Source organism: Zootoca vivipara, chromosome 17 (assembly GCF_963506605.1).
Source record: "Zootoca vivipara chromosome 17, rZooViv1.1, whole genome shotgun sequence".
Lineage (NCBI taxonomy): Eukaryota > Metazoa > Chordata > Lepidosauria > Squamata > Lacertidae > Zootoca > Zootoca vivipara.
Window position 1 is genome coordinate 37,163,528 of NC_083292.1, and position 19,410 is coordinate 37,182,937.

The 19,410-nt window shown below is 42.9% G+C and overlaps 1 protein-coding gene across 1 annotated transcript; it reads right to left on the reverse strand.

The window, feature by feature from the left end:
- Positions 1 to 689: 689 nt before the first annotated feature.
- Positions 690 to 19,399, reverse strand: LOC118079423 (SLAM family member 5-like). Its single transcript, XM_060269727.1, has 6 exons — positions 19,053 to 19,399; positions 16,511 to 16,861; positions 15,619 to 15,918; positions 12,542 to 12,673; positions 10,713 to 10,804; positions 690 to 3,647 (listed from the first exon to the last, which is right to left on the reverse strand). Exons 1-6 carry the CDS (start codon positions 19,180 to 19,182, stop codon positions 3,642 to 3,644), a joined length of 1,011 nt encoding a protein of 336 aa, XP_060125710.1. The 5' UTR covers positions 19,183 to 19,399; the 3' UTR covers positions 690 to 3,641.
- Positions 19,400 to 19,410: the final 11 nt, after the last annotated feature.

The following is a 19,410-nucleotide window of genomic DNA, read 5'->3' on the forward strand; positions in this document are numbered from 1 at the left end:
ATGGGTTTGGCGTGTATCAATTTGCGTAAGGAGAATCAAACAGCAGCGTGGCATTTTCTTTGCTGTCCAAAATGGTTGTGTGGCTGCCACCACTGTGCAAGAAACACACAGAGAGGCAGTATTTTCATGCAGGAGAAGGCTATGGCTACCAGCCAGGATGGCTAAGCTCTGTCTCCACAGCCAGAGGCAGTGTTGCTTCTGAATACCAGTTGCTGGACAACACAGGAGGGGAAGAGCTGCTCTTGTGCCCAGATCCTGGTTGGCCACTGTGAGAATAGGATGCTGGGCTAGGCGGGTCACTTTTATTGGCTATTATCTGGAGGATCCTGTTGGCCAAAGGCCAACTGAACTGAACTTTGATTCCCCCTTGAGTCCTTCCGGTGAGAGCCGCAGGGCAATCACTTTATTAGATGGTAGTCTGATTGCTTTAGCTGGCATATGCCATAAAATATCCTAATGACCGGATAGCTGCCTCCAACGTTGGAGGAAAAATGTACAGCTGTTGTGCATCAAAGGGGAAGGAGGCTCTTTTAGTAAGGCTGCTATGACAACTCTGCTAGCGTGTAATCTCTGCCCACCCAAGTCGCCTCCAGGATGAAGTCTACTCTTTCAGTAAACTGGGGACCACACAGGCCTGGAATGAGATGCAGCTTGGCAGAGCCCCCACCTCCAGATCAGAAGGCACCAGATAATTAAACAAATGAGTTTATTAACCAATACAAAGTACAACAGCATTACATTTAAACATAAATAAAAAGAGCAAAAGACTTGGTTCATGTTTCAGGTAGGTTGTATTTTGCATGGCTTGGGGTGTCCATGTGGTTCTCTCCAGATGTTACTGAATGATTCCAATGCTTTAAATATGCTTTTCATTTTAAATAAAAAAATGTATTATTTTGCTATGTTGTTGTCTACCATCCTGGGCTCCTTTGGGAGGAAGGGTGAGAGAGGATCACGACAGATAACAATAGGAGCAACTCCTCCCATTAGACTCAGGAGCCAGTTTGACCAACCACCAGGGATAATGGGATGGGGAGCCTAACATCTGGAGGGCAGGGCAACACACTGCCTGCCCCTTTGATGCAGTTAGAGAGACCCACAGCAAAAGGCAGTAATTTTGACTCAGAAGCCAAAAGCTTCTCTCTCCTCCCTTCTTTGGCAGCCTCCGTATCCGGGCTGGACTGAAGACTTCCTCTTGGACTCGCCTCCAACATTAACACAATAGCACAACCTTGATTGAGGATGTAGGTAGGGCCAGAGGGTGGGTGACTATGGTGAACCCGTTGCTCACATGCATGTTTGCTTCCTTTGCAGTGCCATATTTACGTATAAGCTAAACAAGTTATAGCTTAGGGCTCTTGGGCCTCCCAAAAAAAATTCAAAGGGAAAAAACCCTGGATGTACATTTCCAAAATATAAGATAAAAAACTAATAAAATAAAACCTACATCATTTTAAGTTAGAGCTTAATAATTATTTCACTATTAATATACTTCTTCATAATTGCATTTCAGTCCAACAATTACTTTGACAAAATACATATTTTGTTACGTGCAAATGGCTTTGGATACCTATTAGGTCCATAAATTACCATGCAGGATATATTCAACACAAAGAACAGCGACAATTTGTGGTTGCCAAAGGACAGCTGGACATATAAAGGGCCCCATTATAAAGGGCTTAGCGCTTCATCAAACCTAAATTGGTCCCTGTTCATTTGAAGGGGCTAATCCTTGCCACACCCCCACACCCCACCTACAGCTACTTACAGAGGTGGACCAATGGCATTAAGGCAGCTTTGCAAGAATAAATACATATATCACACTCCCTTTCAAAAATGGGAACACAAACTATAGTACAAAATACACTCATGTAACTCCCAAGACAACAGCAAATAATAAACAAAAGTGAGAATTGGAACAATATGTTGCAGAAGTAGTCCCGCCTTCGTTTCCAACAAGTCCATTTCAGAGGCCTCCAACTCCCAACTTTTGTCTAGAATACTGTGCCAATGAACACACCAAGGCCCCTAAACCAGCCATTTCCCCTATATCTATCCATCCATCTATCTACAGTTGAACGGAATCTGTTCCGGAAGTCCGTTCGACTTCCAAAATGTTTGAAAGCCAAATTGGGGCTTCTGATTGGCTGCAGGAAGTTCCTGCAGCCAATCGGAAGCATCGTCAGACGTTCAGGTTCCAATAACTTCCAGGGTTGCAGCGTTCGGGATCCAAAACGTCCGGGTTCCAGGGCGTTTGACAACCAAGGTATGACTGTATCTGTCTGTCTGTCTGTCTGTCTTTTCTGTGAACTTTGGTTCCCCTTAGCCCAGCTGTGTCTCCCTCTTTGGTGTGGTTGCAACAGAAGCCACTCATTATGATGTCTGTGTATTAAAAATGGAGAAAAGGAGGAAAAACAGTAGCATGGAAAAGCAAACCCATGGTCCACAGTCCTCATGACAAGGCTTAAGTCGATAGCTGTTTGAAAGAAGAGAAATCTTTTTTTCCTCTTCAAAAACAGAGAATCGGAAGGTAAAGCAGCCATTAGCAAGGCTCTTCTCAAAAGTTTTCTCCTCTTCCAATCAAAGAGGTTTCCATTTTTCTTCCTGATTCTCAGAGCTCTTTCAGAAGTTCTTAGAAATTTGGTGGCTTTGAGGCTGATCTTATCACTGCCAGGTGACTGAGGGCTTTTTCTGAGTAAAAGTTTCCCTGGAACTTCAGAGGCCCCCAAGCTGTCAGCACTTCTGGACCTCAGACACGCCTTGTGATGCCTTGATCTGCAAAAATACCATGAGAATGGTGGTTTTTGCTATGTGTGGGACTATTTATGAGGCTCTATCACCATGGGCAAATCCGCTTGGTTTTTGTTGTCATCGTCCCCAGGAAAATGCCTCTGTGAATTGAACTTCTGTTGCAGAAACTGTTCCCCCCAGATTGACCCTCTCTGGCAGAGGAAGTAGGAACAATTCTCTTTCGTTCTTAGCGAAGTACATTTCTAATGATAAATCATATGCTATGATAGAAGGTCTGATGATGTATTGTCAATAAAATAAAAAAAGAGAAACAGAAAAGGGAAGTTACTTTAAAAAAGAAGCTTTGCCCTGTTCTCAAACAAAAGGGAATCGGAATTAGACAGATATAATTCATGCCTGCATCTTCCCTAGAAATCTGCAGTACTAACATAATGATTGTACATAATATAAAAATGGAACACTTAAGTGGTTTATAAGCTCCATATGGTGCCTATATGTCTGCCTTTCTGACAATTCATTAATGGTTCCCTTTTTCTTGCGGGGGGACCAGAAATTGCCTTTGCACAGACTTCCTCTTGGCCCAGCACACCTAGTGAGCTGTTTAAAATAAATAAATAAACAGGTAATTTGGAATGTCTGCAAATACGTATTTGATTCAAGACGGCAAATGGACCAAATTTAAAACAGAGTAAGATGCTCTGATTCGGGATGGAGAAAGGGCTGGATTTTACAGACGGTGGGAAAAGCAAGCAAGCAAGCTCTTTAACCAATTGCAAAAATGTACTTGGCAAGGAGTGGAGTAAATACAGCAGCGATTCCTGATATTTCCAACAGCCCAGGCCTCCGTGGTAATGGAAAAATGCCTTGAAAATTTGGAATTCCCCATTTTATCAGACCTGCAGGGAAAAGGAAAACAGAAAGAAATGTACAATCTTTCAGAATGACCTCAGTTTTCTGTTTCCTAGGCTAGAACCATTAAGCTTTAATATCTCGTGTCCACAGTTGTTCCATCATGTAATGGAGAGCAGAGTTAGCAAACAAATAAGAAATATAGCAATTCATTTTTGATTGCTCTGTTAGCCCCTCAGTAAAGCAAACATCAAGGGAGTAATGCCCATTTTAACATGTTTTCTTGCTCCCTCATCAGCAAGTTTTCACCATCACCACCAATAATTTCCTTAAAATGCAAATTTAATAAGCAGTTTACGAAGGAGGAAAAATCGAAAAATAAAAATGTGTATACAGAATTTGAAACCAGAAATACATAGCTAAAAACAGAGAAGCCATTGATAAAAACATTCAGTAAATATCAATGAATACCAAAACACAACAATGCGATGAATCTTATGAGCCCCAGAATGCCTGCTTAAATAGAAGCGTCTTTAAGAGGTGTTTAAAGCTTGCCACTTTTCTCCTGTTGGGGCTCAATAAGAGCAACTTAGCATGTACCCTCCAACATTTCTCTGATGAAAATAGGGACGTTCCATTCCATAATGATAATTTTACTATTTATATCTGGGTTGCCCCAGCCGCTCTGGGTGGCTCCAACATACTGTATATAAAAACATAATAAAACATTAAACATTAAAAAACCTTCCCTAGACAGCTGTATCTTGGAAATTGAATGGAATCCATTCCGGAAGTCCATTCGACTTCCAAAACGTTTGGAAACCAAAGCACGGCTTCTGATTGGCTGCAGGAAGCCAATGTTCGCAAACTGGAACACTCACTTCTGGGGTTTAAGGCGTTCGGGAGCCAAAACATCCGAGTACCCAAGGCGTTCGGGATCCAAGGTACGACTGTACAGGATTGCTTTCAGACGGCTTGGAGTAGGATAACTCCATACCATCCAACATTTCTCCAGTGAAATGTCCTAAGTCTCCCAATAGACTGCAATCTACGCAGAGAGTTAAAAACTGGCAGTGATCTACCCCCATTTCTGGGGTGCAGGGCTAAGATGTGTTTTTTTAGGAAGGAAAGTGGTGTTTTTTGGGGTGCAGGTCAAAGTTGTTGAGCTTTTTTTAGGGAGGAGGAAAGCCCTGGGTTGAGCTTCTTTGGGGGAGCCGGTAATCTACTACTGTTGGACATGCCTGTCCTAAGGGAAAGTGGGACATTCCAGGATCAAATCAGAAACCAGGACTGCTTCTCTAAATCATGGACGTCTCTGGAAAATAGGGACACTTGGAGGGTCTGTTAGCATGAATTTCCTCTGTTCCAAATTGCAGCCTCACCTTGCTCACGTGACCTGTTCAGAATGACGTGCGGGAAGCTGCAGCATTGCATATACTGTGGTATCGTGCAGATGAGCATGTTCCTGAAAGAGGGAAACAAAATAATATCCTTTACAGGCCCTGTGCTAAAACCACTTGGATGATGCACATTGAATGGCCAAGATTCACATGTGTGATTCTCTTCTTATATCATTTATAGTAGCCTTTGGGAGCCACTGAGAATGGAGGCATGGCGGCTATGCAAGACTTTGGATCTTGCAAACGCTGCTCATCTTTCCCAGTCCTTGCATGAGATTTTGAGAAGTGGACCTGGGACCTTCTTTCAGGCAACGTGTGGGCTCTGCCATTTAGATGTGGCATGCCCCCTGAAGATACGTCTGCAGTCGTCTAAGATGCTCCAAACCAGTGATGGCCAAACTTGGCCTTCCAGCTGTTTCGGGACTACAACTCCCATCAGCCCTAGCTAACAGGACCAGTGGTCAGGGATGATGGGAATTGTAGTCCCAAAACAGCTAGAGGGCCGAGTTTGGCCATCACTGCTCTAAATCAAGAAAGGACAGGCAGAGTATTCTAGGCAAGGTGGAGTGCAAAAAGGAAAGAGGTCTACAAAAGCAAGGATGAACAGAGGGTGTGCGATGATGGACAGGAAGAAAACTGGCTTGCTGATAGCAGCTTCCAGAGAGGGAGCAAGGGGTTTATATTGAGGAACCGAACAGGGGAAAGTGTTGAATTGGGTTTGGGCAACCTGTGGCCCTCTAGAAGTTGTTGAATGAGACCTCTCATCCTCCCAGACCACTAGCCGCACTGTCTCGGGTGACAGGAGCTGCAGTCCAGCAACACCAGGGGACCAGAGGTTTTAGGAATAAAGGAGGGATGGGGAACTGGTGACCTTCCAGATGTTGTTGGACAGCTCCCAGCAGCATCTGGACATGGTCCACAGATGTTCCCCATTCATGCTTCGCTGCCTAGACCTGTGATGGCCAAACTTGGCCCTCCAGCTGTTTTGGGACTACAATTCCCATCATCCCTGACTAATGGTCCTGTTAGCTAGGGATGATGGGAGTTGTAGTCCCAAAACAGCTGGAGGGCCAGGTTTGGCCATCACTGGCCTAGACAATTGCCTCCGGGCTCTCTGCTCTCCTACTTTCATTGCTCGCCGTGTTCTGGGAGAAGGGGGGCCTGGAATGCTCTCTAGTGATAACATGTCAGCCAGCTGTTCCTGTTCTGCTTCTCCCATTTCTTCTCAGCTTTTAACCTCTTCTGTCTCTGAGCTGTGACCCTCTGCAAACCACCATTGTAAATCTATACTGTCCTCCTCTTCTCGGGAAGGTTCAGGAGGAGGGGGAGGCGCTCTCCACCATTCCTCCTCAGTTCAGTCCCTGATATCAGGATAATGAGGAGCCATGGAAACTAGCAACTTCTGCAGGGTTATAGACATTCCCCATCCCTGCATCAAGCGGTCCTTCCCTAGGACCAGTGCTCAGTGTAAACTGTGGGGCGTAGTGGCTGCTTCTTATGAAACACAAAGCCACTCTTGGTCTTGTCCACTCAGTCTGCCAGAACCTGTTTTCACATGCAGAGGAAGTCCCTGACTCACCGAGGGTTTGAGATCCATCGGCTCCTCTCGCTTGGTTTAGCTGGCCAGTCAAAGCCATTTCCCAGGATTGTGGCCGCTGTCGCATTCTGACAGCTTCTGGGAGCCACAGGCGAGAGCTGAGTGCAGGACAAAGTACCCCGGAAAGAGCATGACATGTCCCCCACCAGAAGTACTACCTCTCCCATGCTACCCTCAAGGTTGCATATATTTGAAAATAAAATCATATATCCCAAAGACTCCACAGTCTCCATTCACCTTCATTCGCAAGGAAACTGAACCCCTGAAATCCCCCCACCCGTTTGGAGACTGGGGTGTATGCAACACCAAGCCTTCAAGACTCACCCTGCCAGCAACCTACCCCCTAAGCTATTATTACATGTTTTCCCATCCTAGTGTTTATATAGTACATAAAAAATGGGTCGTATCCAATGTTGGTTCTACTCAAAGTAGATCCACTGAAACTAAAAGGTGTGATGCAACCCAGTGAGTGCTGCTCTGTGTATGCCTAACAATGGATTTATATCCAGCAGCTGCTAAGGGGTCATTTCCGGATATATTCAGGTGCTCTTAAGGCATTGTGCAAATATCATTTTCCTACGCAAACATAATTGCCTGGAGGAAGTTGAATGTTTTCCATCTGTCCACCGGTTTGCAGCATAAATAAGCAAAGTGTGTTTCTAAGCCACGCTCAATAAGGTGATTACCGACTTAGAAAGAACCAGCTGTTATCTCGTTACTTCCTCGTTACTTTATTTTCACAACAGCGAATATATTTCCCCTGTTTCTTTTCAGAAGTGCCAAACCTCTGCTACAACCTCAAAGGCCCCTAAATGGGAAGCCTTGCAGTATTTGAAACTTTCACTTTTGTACAAATAGATGTGCAGTTTAGCATTAGCTGAAAAAATAGCTTATAAATTATGTGTTGCCTAAGGCTTGGAGGGACCTGAAAAGTTCTAGGCTGCTTAACAGGATTTAATATTACAGTGGTGCCTCGACTTACGAATTTAATCCGTTCCGAAGGCACCTTTGTAGGTAGAAAAATTCGTAAGTCAAAAAGCGCCACTGGAAACGCGATTTCCCATAGGAATGCATTGGAAACGAAAAAATTCGCAAGCCGAAAAAACCCTATCTAAAACCGCCGCGGTTTCCGTTCGGACGTCGAGAAATTTGTAAGCGTTCGCCCATTTGCCCCATTCGTAAGTCGAAAAATTCGGTTGTCGAGTCGTTCGTAAGTCGAAGTACCACTGTATATACAACGAATACATACCCGGAAAAGCATTTATTAGGAGAAATGCGTACTAAGATTGTGGTGAATTTTCATGGGGACTTTAAAAAACAAAACAAAATCACAAGTGGATGCAGAAATGTGTTGAAATAACCTTGAGATTGGCAAAATCAGAAATCGGAAGAAACAGAATTTAATCTATCCATTGCTAATTCTCGTGCCAAGCTTGCAAGATACACCCCAACTGTAGCTTTATAAGGGGTCAAAGTTAAGGTTAGATATATAATCCTGCTTAATATTTTGATGCTTGCCTTTAGCACAGACTCACTTAAAAGCATAGGGAAGAAGATATTAACAGTAGGCCCCAAGTTTGACTCCATCTATATTTTAATAGAAGAGAAGAAAAGACTCCCTGGAAAAGACCCTGATGTTGGGAAAGATTGAGGGCACAAGGAGAAGGGGACGACAGAGGACGAGATAGTTGGACAGTGTTCTCGAAGCTACGAACATGAGTTTGACCAAACTGCGGGAGGCAGTGGAAGACGGGAGTGCCTGGTGTGCTCTGGTCCCATGGGGTCACAAAGAGTTGGACACGACTAAACGACTAAACAACAAACAATATTTTAATAGAAGAGAAGACAAGACTTCCTGGAAGACCCTGATGTTGGGAAAGATGGAGGTCACAAGGAGAAGGGGACGACAGAGGACAAGATGGTTGGACAGTGTTCTCGAAGCTATGAACATGAGTCTGACCAAACTGCGGGAGGCAGTGGAAGACGGGAGTGCCTGGCTTGCTCTGGTCCATGGGGTCACGAAGAGTCGGACACGACTAAACGACTAAACAACAACAACAACAATTTTAAGAAAAGTTAACCTAAGCTGATAGGACGCTCTCAGCACCTGTGAGTGAGGGTTTGCAGTCTTCTATTCCAAGAGACTGGGCTTCCTGTGAGTTTCCTCCGAGCCAGAAAGTAGCTCTGAACAATGTTTGGGGAGATGGGTAAGTGCTGTGGTTATTTATTTTAAATTTGTGGAAGCTTCCTCTGAATCGCATTGTTTTCAAGGCAGCCCTCACTTCCAAAACAGAAACAAACACGCAAATTACAAACGAAGGAAGAGAGAAAAGAAAACAACTATAAACAGAAATGTTTATTCTAAGCAACTGTAGAACAACAACAGACTGAAAGAGCCAGTCGATTCCTGTCCTGTGATTCAACAAGTTGGGGGGGGGCCTTGTTTTCGTTTGGCAACCTGCATTCATGAGGACAGACTGCAGGTGCAGAGAGGCAGGGAAGGACGAGGGTTTCAGTACTGAGACATCTTCATCCTCAACTACCACCTGCAACCTCAGCATAGGGGCATTAAAACAAGCATCTCTCCTGATGACCAGTGTACAGAGCAGGTTGGAATGGGGTGGGGAGGCAGGGGTGTAAGGCAAAAGGCTCTGGTTCAGATCTCTGGACCTCTTGAACGAGGAGCAGCCGCCAGAACGAGCACCCACACAGCAGAAATGACATTTCCCATCTCTTCCTGCTTTGCATTTGCTGCTGCTATCTTCGCAAGGGAGGAGAGCTGATGGCCTGCTTGTGGGAGAGGGCTCAGCTGGCGGGAGGGAGAGTGCAGAATGGCTTGCTGAACACGAGCAAAGATGGCAAGGAGATTTAAACGTACATAATTTTGCCACCTCAATTGTGACTTCACTAGTGGAGTCTGGCGAAATGAGGGAGAAGTGTAAAAGTTACCAGGGACTCCCTAGAGTTGCCAGACTCAGTAGAGGACAGGACTTCTGTGCCTTTAATTGTCCTGCTCTCTTTTGAGTCTGGAAACCTTAAAGAGGAACCAGCAGACCCTTTGTTTAATTTCCAAGCAAAGGGTCTGCTGGTTTCTCTTTAAGGTTTCCAGGCTCAAAAGAGAGCAGGACAATTAAAGGCACAGAAGTCCTGTCCTCTATTGAGTCTGGCAACCCTACCAGGGACTAGGAAATTCCCAGGTGTCAAAAAAGATTATTTATGTATGCCACCACCGTGGCCTATGTTTCCTTAGCCCAAAAATGGAAAACGAGCGAGGTCCCAACTAAAGAAGGATGGCAACTTAAGCTGATGGAATATGCACAGCTTGCGGACCTAATTTATAGAATAAGAGAACAAGAAGAACATAAATTTAAAGAAGTTCGGAAAATGTTTGTTGAATATGGGGGGGGAATTGTGTACATTTAAAATCGTGGGCAGCATGAAGACAAATTCAACAATGTAAATAAGTTTTGATGGATGTAAGAATGGAATACTGAATGGTTTAGCTTATGTAAAATATGCAGGGATTTATGATATTCAAAATGAACCATGGAAAGAGAAGAAGGGAAGTCATTGATACTTTAAGGTTGTTTAAATGAATATTCTAAAGTGTGAAACAAACAATTTAATTAAAATTAAAAATTAAAAATAGGTAGACATTTATATCTCTATATCTCTATATTGATATTGATAGAGATATATAGCTATGTATATGTATAGTCACCAGGGACTCAGCTACATTGGTTAAAAAAAGGGGTTTAAATGAATTGTAACTGTGACACCAGATGGCGTTGTAGAGCTCCATCTTTAGACAACGTGATTTCTCCTTACGAGGTTTACAACACATTTTCCTGAAACGTTTTTTTTGATGTGTCTAGATCCAGCTCAGATCTGCCCAAAACATTAATTAAAATGGGTGCCATATATAAGGAGTGAACGCCCAATAATATGAACAGTACAGTAATACATGCTCAAGTGTTTTAACGCAGAGCAGACACATAGAAGTGGAGTGTAAATATTTCGCTTCCAATAGTGAAGATGGTAGGGGGTTAAAGGGGGGTCTTACGAACAAGGTCATATCACCACCACCACCATTCTATTCTGCAAGAAGTTCTCACCTGGTCATCATTGCCTTCCGGGGGGCTCCTCTTTACAACCTCTGAGTACTGAGGCTCAGGAAGTGCCTCCTCTGTTGGCATCATGGAGGTAGCTGCAGTGGAGAACGTAAGACATTTATACTCCATGGGGTCACCCACACCTGCCTCAAAGGTTCAGGTAGTAGCCGTGTTGGTCTGACGGAGTCGAAATAAATAAATAATAATAAAAATAATAAAATTGTCCATTAGCACCTTAGAGACCAACCAAGTTTGTTCTTGGTATAAGCTTTCGTGTGCATGCATACTTCTTCAGGTACACTGAAATAGAAGTCACCAGACCCTGATATATAGTGGAAGGGTGGGGTGTAGGGTTGCCAGACTCAATAGAGGACAGGACTTCTGTGCCTTTAATTGCCCTGCTCTCTTTTGAGTCTGGAAACCTTAAAGAGAAACCAGCAGACCCTTTGCTTGGAAATTAAACAAAGGGTCTGCTGGTTCCTCTTTAAGGTTTCCAGACTCAAAAGAGAGCAGAAGTCCTGTCCTCTATTGAGTCTGGCAACCCTAGTGGGGTGGAGTATTTCTCAGAAGGGTAGTAGGAGATGGGTGGATGACTCAATGGGTATGGTAAACCTGTTGACGACTGTTAACGACTGCAATTAGTCATAGGGAAAAAGCAAGGGATAGGATGCAGATGACCAAAAATAGCTTTAGCATATGTAATGAGATATTTAGCATTTTTAGCAATTTTAGTGTACAGTGGACCCTCTGGATATGAACTTAATTCGTTCCGGGGGTCCTTACATACCCCGAAAAAGTCCACATGAGGTGCCGCTTCTGCGCATGCGCGCGACACTTCCGGGTTTGCAACCCCAAAATTATGATACCCGAAGGTGTGCATGCACACGCAAGCTTATACCCAGAACAAACTTGGTTGGTCTCTAAGGTGGTACTGGACAATTTTTTTATTTTTTTTATTTATTACGACTGCCTCTAAGGGTACAGAACCATGTATTGGAACCCTAAACCCCCACTGAAAGGTACTCAAGTTTCAGAGATAAACTGTGGGGGGCAGGATGGCCATCCCAATGGATCATAGAATCATAGAATTGGAAGAGACCACAAGGGCCATCCAGTCCAACCCCCTGCCAAGCAGGAAACACCATCAAAGCCTTCCTGACAGATGCCTGTCAAGCCTCTGCTTAAAGACCTCCAAAGAAGGAAACTCCACCACACTCCTTGGCAGCAAATTCCACTGCCGAACAACTCTTACTGTCAGGAAGTTCTTCCTAATGTTTAGGTGGTATCTTCTTGTAGTTTGAATCCATTGTGCTGTGTCCGCTTCTCTGGAGCAGCAGAAAACAACCTTTCTCCCTCCTCTATATGACATCCTTTTATATCATAGCTGCCAAGTTTTCCCTTTTCTCACGAGGAAGCCTATTCAGCATAAGGGAATTTCCCTTAAAAAAGGGATAACTTGGCAGCTATGTTTTATATATTTGAACATGGCTATCATATGACCCCTTAACCCCTTCTCTTCTCCAGGCCAAAATATGCCCATCTCCGTAAGCCGTTCCTCATAAGGCATCATTTCCAGGCCTTTGACCATTTTGGTTGCCCTCCTCTGGACACGTTCCAGCTTGTCAGTATCCTTCTTGAACTGTGGTGCCCAGAACTGGACACAGTACTCCAGGTGAGGTCTGACCAGAGCAGAATACAGAATACAGAATACCTCCCTTGATCTAGATGCTATACTCCTATTGATGCTGCCCAGAATTGCATTGGCTTTTTTAGCTGATGCTTTGGTTGGTTCCCTCAAGACTTTCCTTCTGCTCTTACAAAAAGATTCCTACCTCTGTTGGGCGGCATCTTTCTTCTTTTCTTCCAGGTCTTTATCCCAAATCCAGCCAAGAGGAGCAAAATTATAAAGAAAATGATGAGAAAACTCCAGCTCCCACTCCAATGCAGTCCGAATGGTTTGCCACCTGTAAAGATTGGATAAATAATAGGTTTTTGTTGTCGTTGTTATTGTTTTAAATAAGGTGCAAGATATTGGAAGACCACCAAAATGTTGGGCAATACGTGTTCTGAAGGGAGAACCCATGGCTTATTGGTGGGTTGCAGGGACAAGGGTCTCAGCCAGAGCTATGCTCAAACAGCTTCTTGAAAGCCTCCACTTATCTGATGGGATCAGAGCTATCTCAGCACTATAGAAACTTATTTCTGTAGACAACTACAGCCACAAGAAAGCCACATATATTTTTCCTTTTTATGTTTGTATTTGTGTATTTTGTGCTGCATTGTGTTGTATTTTGTTTATGGTTTTATTATGTGTTATTATCAAATGCAATAAATTTTTTTAAAGAAAGGAAGAAAGATCTTTGCCTAAAATGGAAAGAAGAAGTAGTTCCAACGGGAAAAGAATGGTTACAGAAAATAATGGAATGTGCAGAAATGGCGAAACTTATCAGAAGAAGTAGAAATCAAGACAACAAACTTTTTATTATTATTAAGGAACAAAAATGCTTTATTGAATGTTCACAAACAAATTGCAAACAGGTCATTAAGACATTAGCAGGACTACTGTGAAAACTTTCAGTTTTTAAAACAGATATAGAGGAATAAATAGTATATTGCGGGGTAAAATAGTTTCACCCAGTGGTCGTCTATTCCTGATCACTTCACCTGGTTCCTATTTCTGTCCTTGCTGCTTTCTCATTATTATATGTACTTGGAGATTATTATTACTACTACTACTACTATTATGTGGTTTATAAGATGTGCTGAGAGTGCTCGAACGGCTGTGAAATCCTTTCATTGTTAGAGAACTCAATTCATTGCCAAAGCTGCTGTTTTCCATGGAAAGAAAACCCATATGTCGTAATCCCCAAATGTTTTCTCATGCCAGATGTTGGCTTGATGGCTGCCAATGAACGACCTTCTTTCTGCTCTGAGAAAGCAAGCTCAAATAATGGTTAGTCCCAATGCATTTTAGACTTGGAGACAAAAACACAGCTGAGTCTGTGAAGTGGAAAAGAAGTTGAATGTTTTGGACTTTGTAGGGAAATCTGTCCCACAGCTAGCTTGTTGGGCTACACTATCTCTGGATTTAATAGAACAACAATAAAATTTATTGTGAAGACCAAGCCTTTACACAAATATCTACACAACAATATTAAAATTCATTGCATGCAGCCCCAGCAGTGACCTCATCCCACAAAACAAAAAGAAGGTACAACAAAAATGAATTATGGAGACGTTAAAGGGATCTTTTCCTTGGCAGCCAAAAATGTTTCCCTAGCTTTCATGGCCTTAATCACATAGACCACTACCACGTGGGAAATCTGTGGGTTGGCATCAACTAATAAAAATTTTATGCGATCTTCGGGGTTATTTATTGAATTGGGTATGATTTGCAGAATCCCACCTCTAAAGCTCGAGTAAAGAGGACAGCTAAGAAGGTAATGTATAAGGTCCTCTTTAGTTCTCATGGGGCAAGGGCACAGGTGGTCCTCTACTAGAATTATGGCAAATCTGCCAGCCAAGTATGCGGTAGGTATTGTTTGAAGCCGAGCCATAGTAAAAGCTCTCTGAAGACTGGGATCAGAAAGTAGTTGGCACAAACTTTAACTGCTTTTTAGCCGGGGAAACCAAACTCTGGGTTTAATATATACGTATCCAGGGAGACTTTCAGATAACCACTGTTATAAATGTGCTTTTAACTATAATGCCGTTATCTGGATGAGAAGAGCCACATAAATTACGGTGCAGACAAAGAGGCCTGTGTTTAAAGTGTCTGTTATAGCTTTTGAAGCTTGTGAAAGCTGCAATTTTCGGATGATAAAATGCAGCTGGAGAGGGGATTCTTTTCCCACAAGTTTCTCTGTTAAAAAATGTCCACAAGGCTTAAACGGAGAGATACTGGACCACCTGTCCATATTTTTGGGTGGGGGGGAATATGGGAAAATGTTGTAAGGTAAAAAGGAAGGAAGGAAGGAAGGAAGGCAGGGCGGAAGGTAGGTAGGTAGGTCCTGGTGTTCTTGTTAAAGTCGCCAGATAATTTTAAATCACCAGAGAATGCACTTTCTAACATGCAATTTTAGTAACAATGATTGTTTTAAAATTACAGTCGTACCTTGGAAGTTGAACAGAATCCGTTCCGGAAGTCCATTTGACATCCAAAACTTTCGGAAACCAAAGTGCGGCTTCTGAAGCTCCTGTAGCCAATCAGAAGCCACAGAAGTCGCGTTGGATGTTCAGGTTCCAAAAATCGTTCAAAAACAGGAACATTCACTTCCTGGTTTCGATCGTTCGGGAGCCAAGGCATTTGAGATTCAAGGCACTACTGTACTGGTTTTAGTTTTATCTGAAAATTTTATGTAACTTGCTTTTGAGGGCTGCTTTTAAAAGTATGTTTTAATGAATATTCTAGATTCCTTTGTAAACCACTAGCATAAAGAGAGAGAGAGAAGAAACGGATAAGACAATGCCCTGAATTCCACCTCTTGGCTTTCGGCAGGAATCGTGCCATTGTCCCCAACTGACCTCGGCTTCCACCTCCTTCTCAGTTCTTTGTGACCTTCTTGAATCCAATTGTAGCTTTATTGATTTGTTTGTTAGAACTCTGTTAGAATTTTGCAAGCTAGTTATGAGGATCGATTCCTAAGTTTGCACTGGTTCATGAATCTCTCTAGATTTCCATTTGAAAAATTTAAAATCTTTCCATTTCGTTAAGGCTCATTTTGAAATTAACACGGAAGGGAAGTGTTACACCCCAGTCTACTACCCAGCTAATGCATAATGAGGAAGGGGAGGAGGGCAAATAACTGTTCAGCTTACACAGTGTTTTAGGCGCTTTTAAAGATTAACTTAATGGTTTTTTAATTAAGTGGTTTCTGCAGTTTTCTAAATAAAATGGAGAGTTGCTCACCTTCAGTTTGGCAGATGTGCTGCAAGTTGAAGGAGATGCTTTTCTGATCAGCTGGATTGGTGACCAGGCAGGTGATGTTGGGATCTGAGGAGTTGAGCTTCCAGAACAAGTGGAGATCTTTGCCATTGCCAGAGAGGTGGTATGACTTTGAACCATCTCCGAAGTCTCTCAAGGCGTCCCCTCTTTCCCAGGAGATGTTGATTTCCCCCTTTTCAGCCACCTGACACTGCAGGGTCACGTTACAGCCATCTGGGCTGTTGGAGACAATTTGGGAGAGGATTTTTGGTTCTGGGACTGGTTCTGTGGAAAAACAGATAAAAAGCTCATGTGTTTCCCAGCACAATTCAAAGTGTTGCTGCTGACCTTTAAAGCCCTAAACGGCCTCAGCCTTGTAAACCTGAAGGAGCATCTCCACCCCCATCATTTAGCCCAGACACTGAGGTTCAGCTCCAAGGGTCTTCTGGCGGTTCCCTCACTGCGAGAAGCGAAGTTACAGGGAACCAGGCAGAGGGCCTTCTCGGTAGTGGCGCCCACCCTTTGGAACGTGCCCCCCCATCAAATGTCAAGGAAATGAACAACTATCTGACTTTTAGAAGACATGTGAAGGTAGCTCTGTTTTGGGTAAGCTTTTAATGTTTTAGCGTGTTTTTAATATTCTGTTTGGAGCCGCCCAAAGTGGCTGGGAATAAATTATTATAATATTATTGTTATTATTTATTTAATCATTATTAATTATTTAATTCATTATTCTTATTATTGTTATTGTTATCTGTGCCCACCACGGGTGTCAGCGACTGCCCAGCAACAACACTGCTGAATGAGAAAAAGACTGGCTCCTTTTCCAGGCTCTATTGCACAATAAATAGACACAGGTGAATAAAGAACTACTTACCATACACAGAGAGGTGGAAGGTGTAATCTTCATACTGTGCAGAAATAAACCTCACTTTAATGGAATATTTCCCACTGTCATCCATTTCCAAGTCTTTGATCCTCAGGGTGGTCTCATTGGCCATCTCCAATCTTGAACCAAACCTGTCCCTTGGATTGAGCCTCTGCAGTTTTCCTTCCATCAATTCAGCCAGCTGAATTCCCGAACCATTTCTCCCCTGGAAATCCCACTCAATCTTTTTCAGTGTTTTCTCGGGGGGAATACTTACAGGGAGCAACACAGAGCCTCCCAGGATCCCATTCAGCCTCTCCCTCTCCTGGTGAGGATTCTGCACTCTGAAACTTGCAGTACCTTAAAAAGTTCAGGGAGGTGGAAAAGAAGGGAGGAAAAGGGAGAAACAAAGTCAAAGAAAGGGACAATGGATGGAAAAGTCTGTCAGAATCATTGATTTAAAGCTTTGCTTTTAATGTGTGGATTTATTTGTTATTTTTACATAACAAAATGTATAAACCTCTTGATTTTAAATTAAACCAGGGCTGGCCAACTCCCAATAGACTGTGATCTACTCACAGAGTTAAAAACTGGCAGTGATCTACCCCCTTTTGGGGGTTAAGTTGTTAAGCTTTTTTTAGGGAAGAGGAAAGCCCTGTTTTTTTGGGTGCAGGCAATGTTGTAAGCTATTTTACAGAGGAGGAAAGCCCCATTTTTTAGGAGGGCACTATCTACCCATAGATCACTATCTACCTGTTGGACATGCCTGAATTAAACAAACAAACAACCTGCCAAAAAGGACAAAACTTAAAAACAGGTGTTTTAAAACTTCAAGATATAATTAAAACAAAGACTTAAGCTAATAGCAGTTTTAAAAAGATTTCTGGAATGTAGTATTTCATGAAACTGAGAATATAAATAATCAATATATAGAAATGGATTGTGTTATGCAGTTTCTCAAACAGCAATAAAAATATGAGAAGTAAAGTGTTGATCAGTCAACTTTTAAAGGAAGGCAAAGTGAAGAACTATCTGTTTTTGGAGGATTTAGAAGAAGCTACACCAGAATACTGGTATATTAAATGGTTGAGGAGACAGCTTCAATTGAAAGGGTGATCAATAAATTGAAATTGCCTGGGAGGGCTAAACAGAGGGTACGTTTTGGATTAGAATAGTTTAATTCTGCAATATATATGAACAGAAGAGTGAGCAATGTAATGCCACCATCTCGGTCTGTGACTTTGTGGAACTCATTATAGTTTAATTGATTGATTAATTAATTAATTGTAATTTACTGTACACCCTTCACTCTAAGGTCCCAGGGTGACTTGTTATGATTCTCTGTATTTCATTCCTACACAATGATTAAAACACATTATTAACATTAAAACATAATATTGCACAATATCTTTTGTGATTTCTGCTTGCCTAATAATTTCAGGAACTGACCTTTACTCAAGCTTTTAAGTTATGCTCTTTGTATGTCTCTGTGGATAAAAAGACAACAACAATAAAAAAGGTTTCTGAATCCTGGGAGCCCCTGCCCTCGATTAAAGCACATGCCAAATTCTGTATGTCTGGTTAGAATTGCCTGGACAGAAAGGTTTTAAGCAGGCGCCACAAAGAGCGCCTTTAGGAGGCAAGGAGTTCCAATGTGCAGGGGCTGCTACAATAAAAGACTGATTTCATGCAGGTGTGAAATGAATATTATGTGGCACTTGTAAGCAGTGCCAATTCCAGAGCATATATGGGTTAAGGTGATCCTTCAAATAAACTGGTCAGCTGTTGAGTGAGGGCTTTTTGTACAAGTCTTAAATTTGTACCATGCCTTAAATTTGTACCAGTCTTAAATTTGTACCATGCCTTAAATTTAGCCCTGCAACAGACCGCCAGCCAATGTAGATCTCTGAGGAGATGTGTTAAATGGGGTCAGGGTCTCACTCACACCAATAATTATGCAGCAGCTTCCTGCACTCACTGCAGCTTTTCGTTCAAGTGCAAGAGGAGACCCACTCAGAGTGCATTGGATATCCTTATTCAATTCTGAAAGGTGCTTTGTCAGACTGCAGAAGCATCATTGCAACCTGCCTTTTTGAACACAAAGCAGCCAGATATTTGCCTTCAAGAATTAACCCAGGACGGAGTCTTTGAAGAATCGCTTGCGGGACCAGCTTTCCCCGGCTAAAACGGAAATGAAATTTCCTGCAAAGAAGATTCAATCCCTCCACCTCCATTCTGAGAGGAAGAAAACCGAGGTATCTCACTGTATTCCAACCCTAAAATGCACTTGCTTGAGAAGGAAGTCGTACCGTTTCAAACGATTTAATAGACGGCGGCCTCTGCATCCATCCTTTACAGCACGGCGAGTCTCCTGGCTTCATCTCCTCTGTTGTTTACGCTCTGCTCGTATTGTAGCTTATTTTAGATATTCCCAGAACAGAACCATGGCGGCATTGTGAGGCCGCTTCAGCAGACAGAGAGCCCTTCTACACGAACGTCTTTTCCTGCAAAAACACCCGCATATCACCTTATCAAGCCTTGGAGGACTTACCAGTGAGAGAAGAAAGCAAAGACAGAGTCAGAAGAAAGAGCTCCAGGCTTCTTTTGGAGCCATTCGCAGCCCCTCTTTGCCGGCTGCGTGGAGGATTCCTCTTTAAGATACACAGACGTGGGTCGTTCATCGTAAATCCATTCAGAAGATGGGACTGAAAGCTGTACGAAGTGATGAGATATTGAGCATTTTTAGAAAGAGAAAAATTGAGCAGCTTCTCCTGTCTCTGTGTGCCTAAAAGAGGAAGGCGGGGGTGTTTATGGAGATGAGAGGGGTGGTTACGAACTAGCGCTTGCAGCCAGCCCCTTTTGTTCGACCTCCAGCTGTTTTTTAGCTCCTCCTTAGCAGAGTCTGCCAA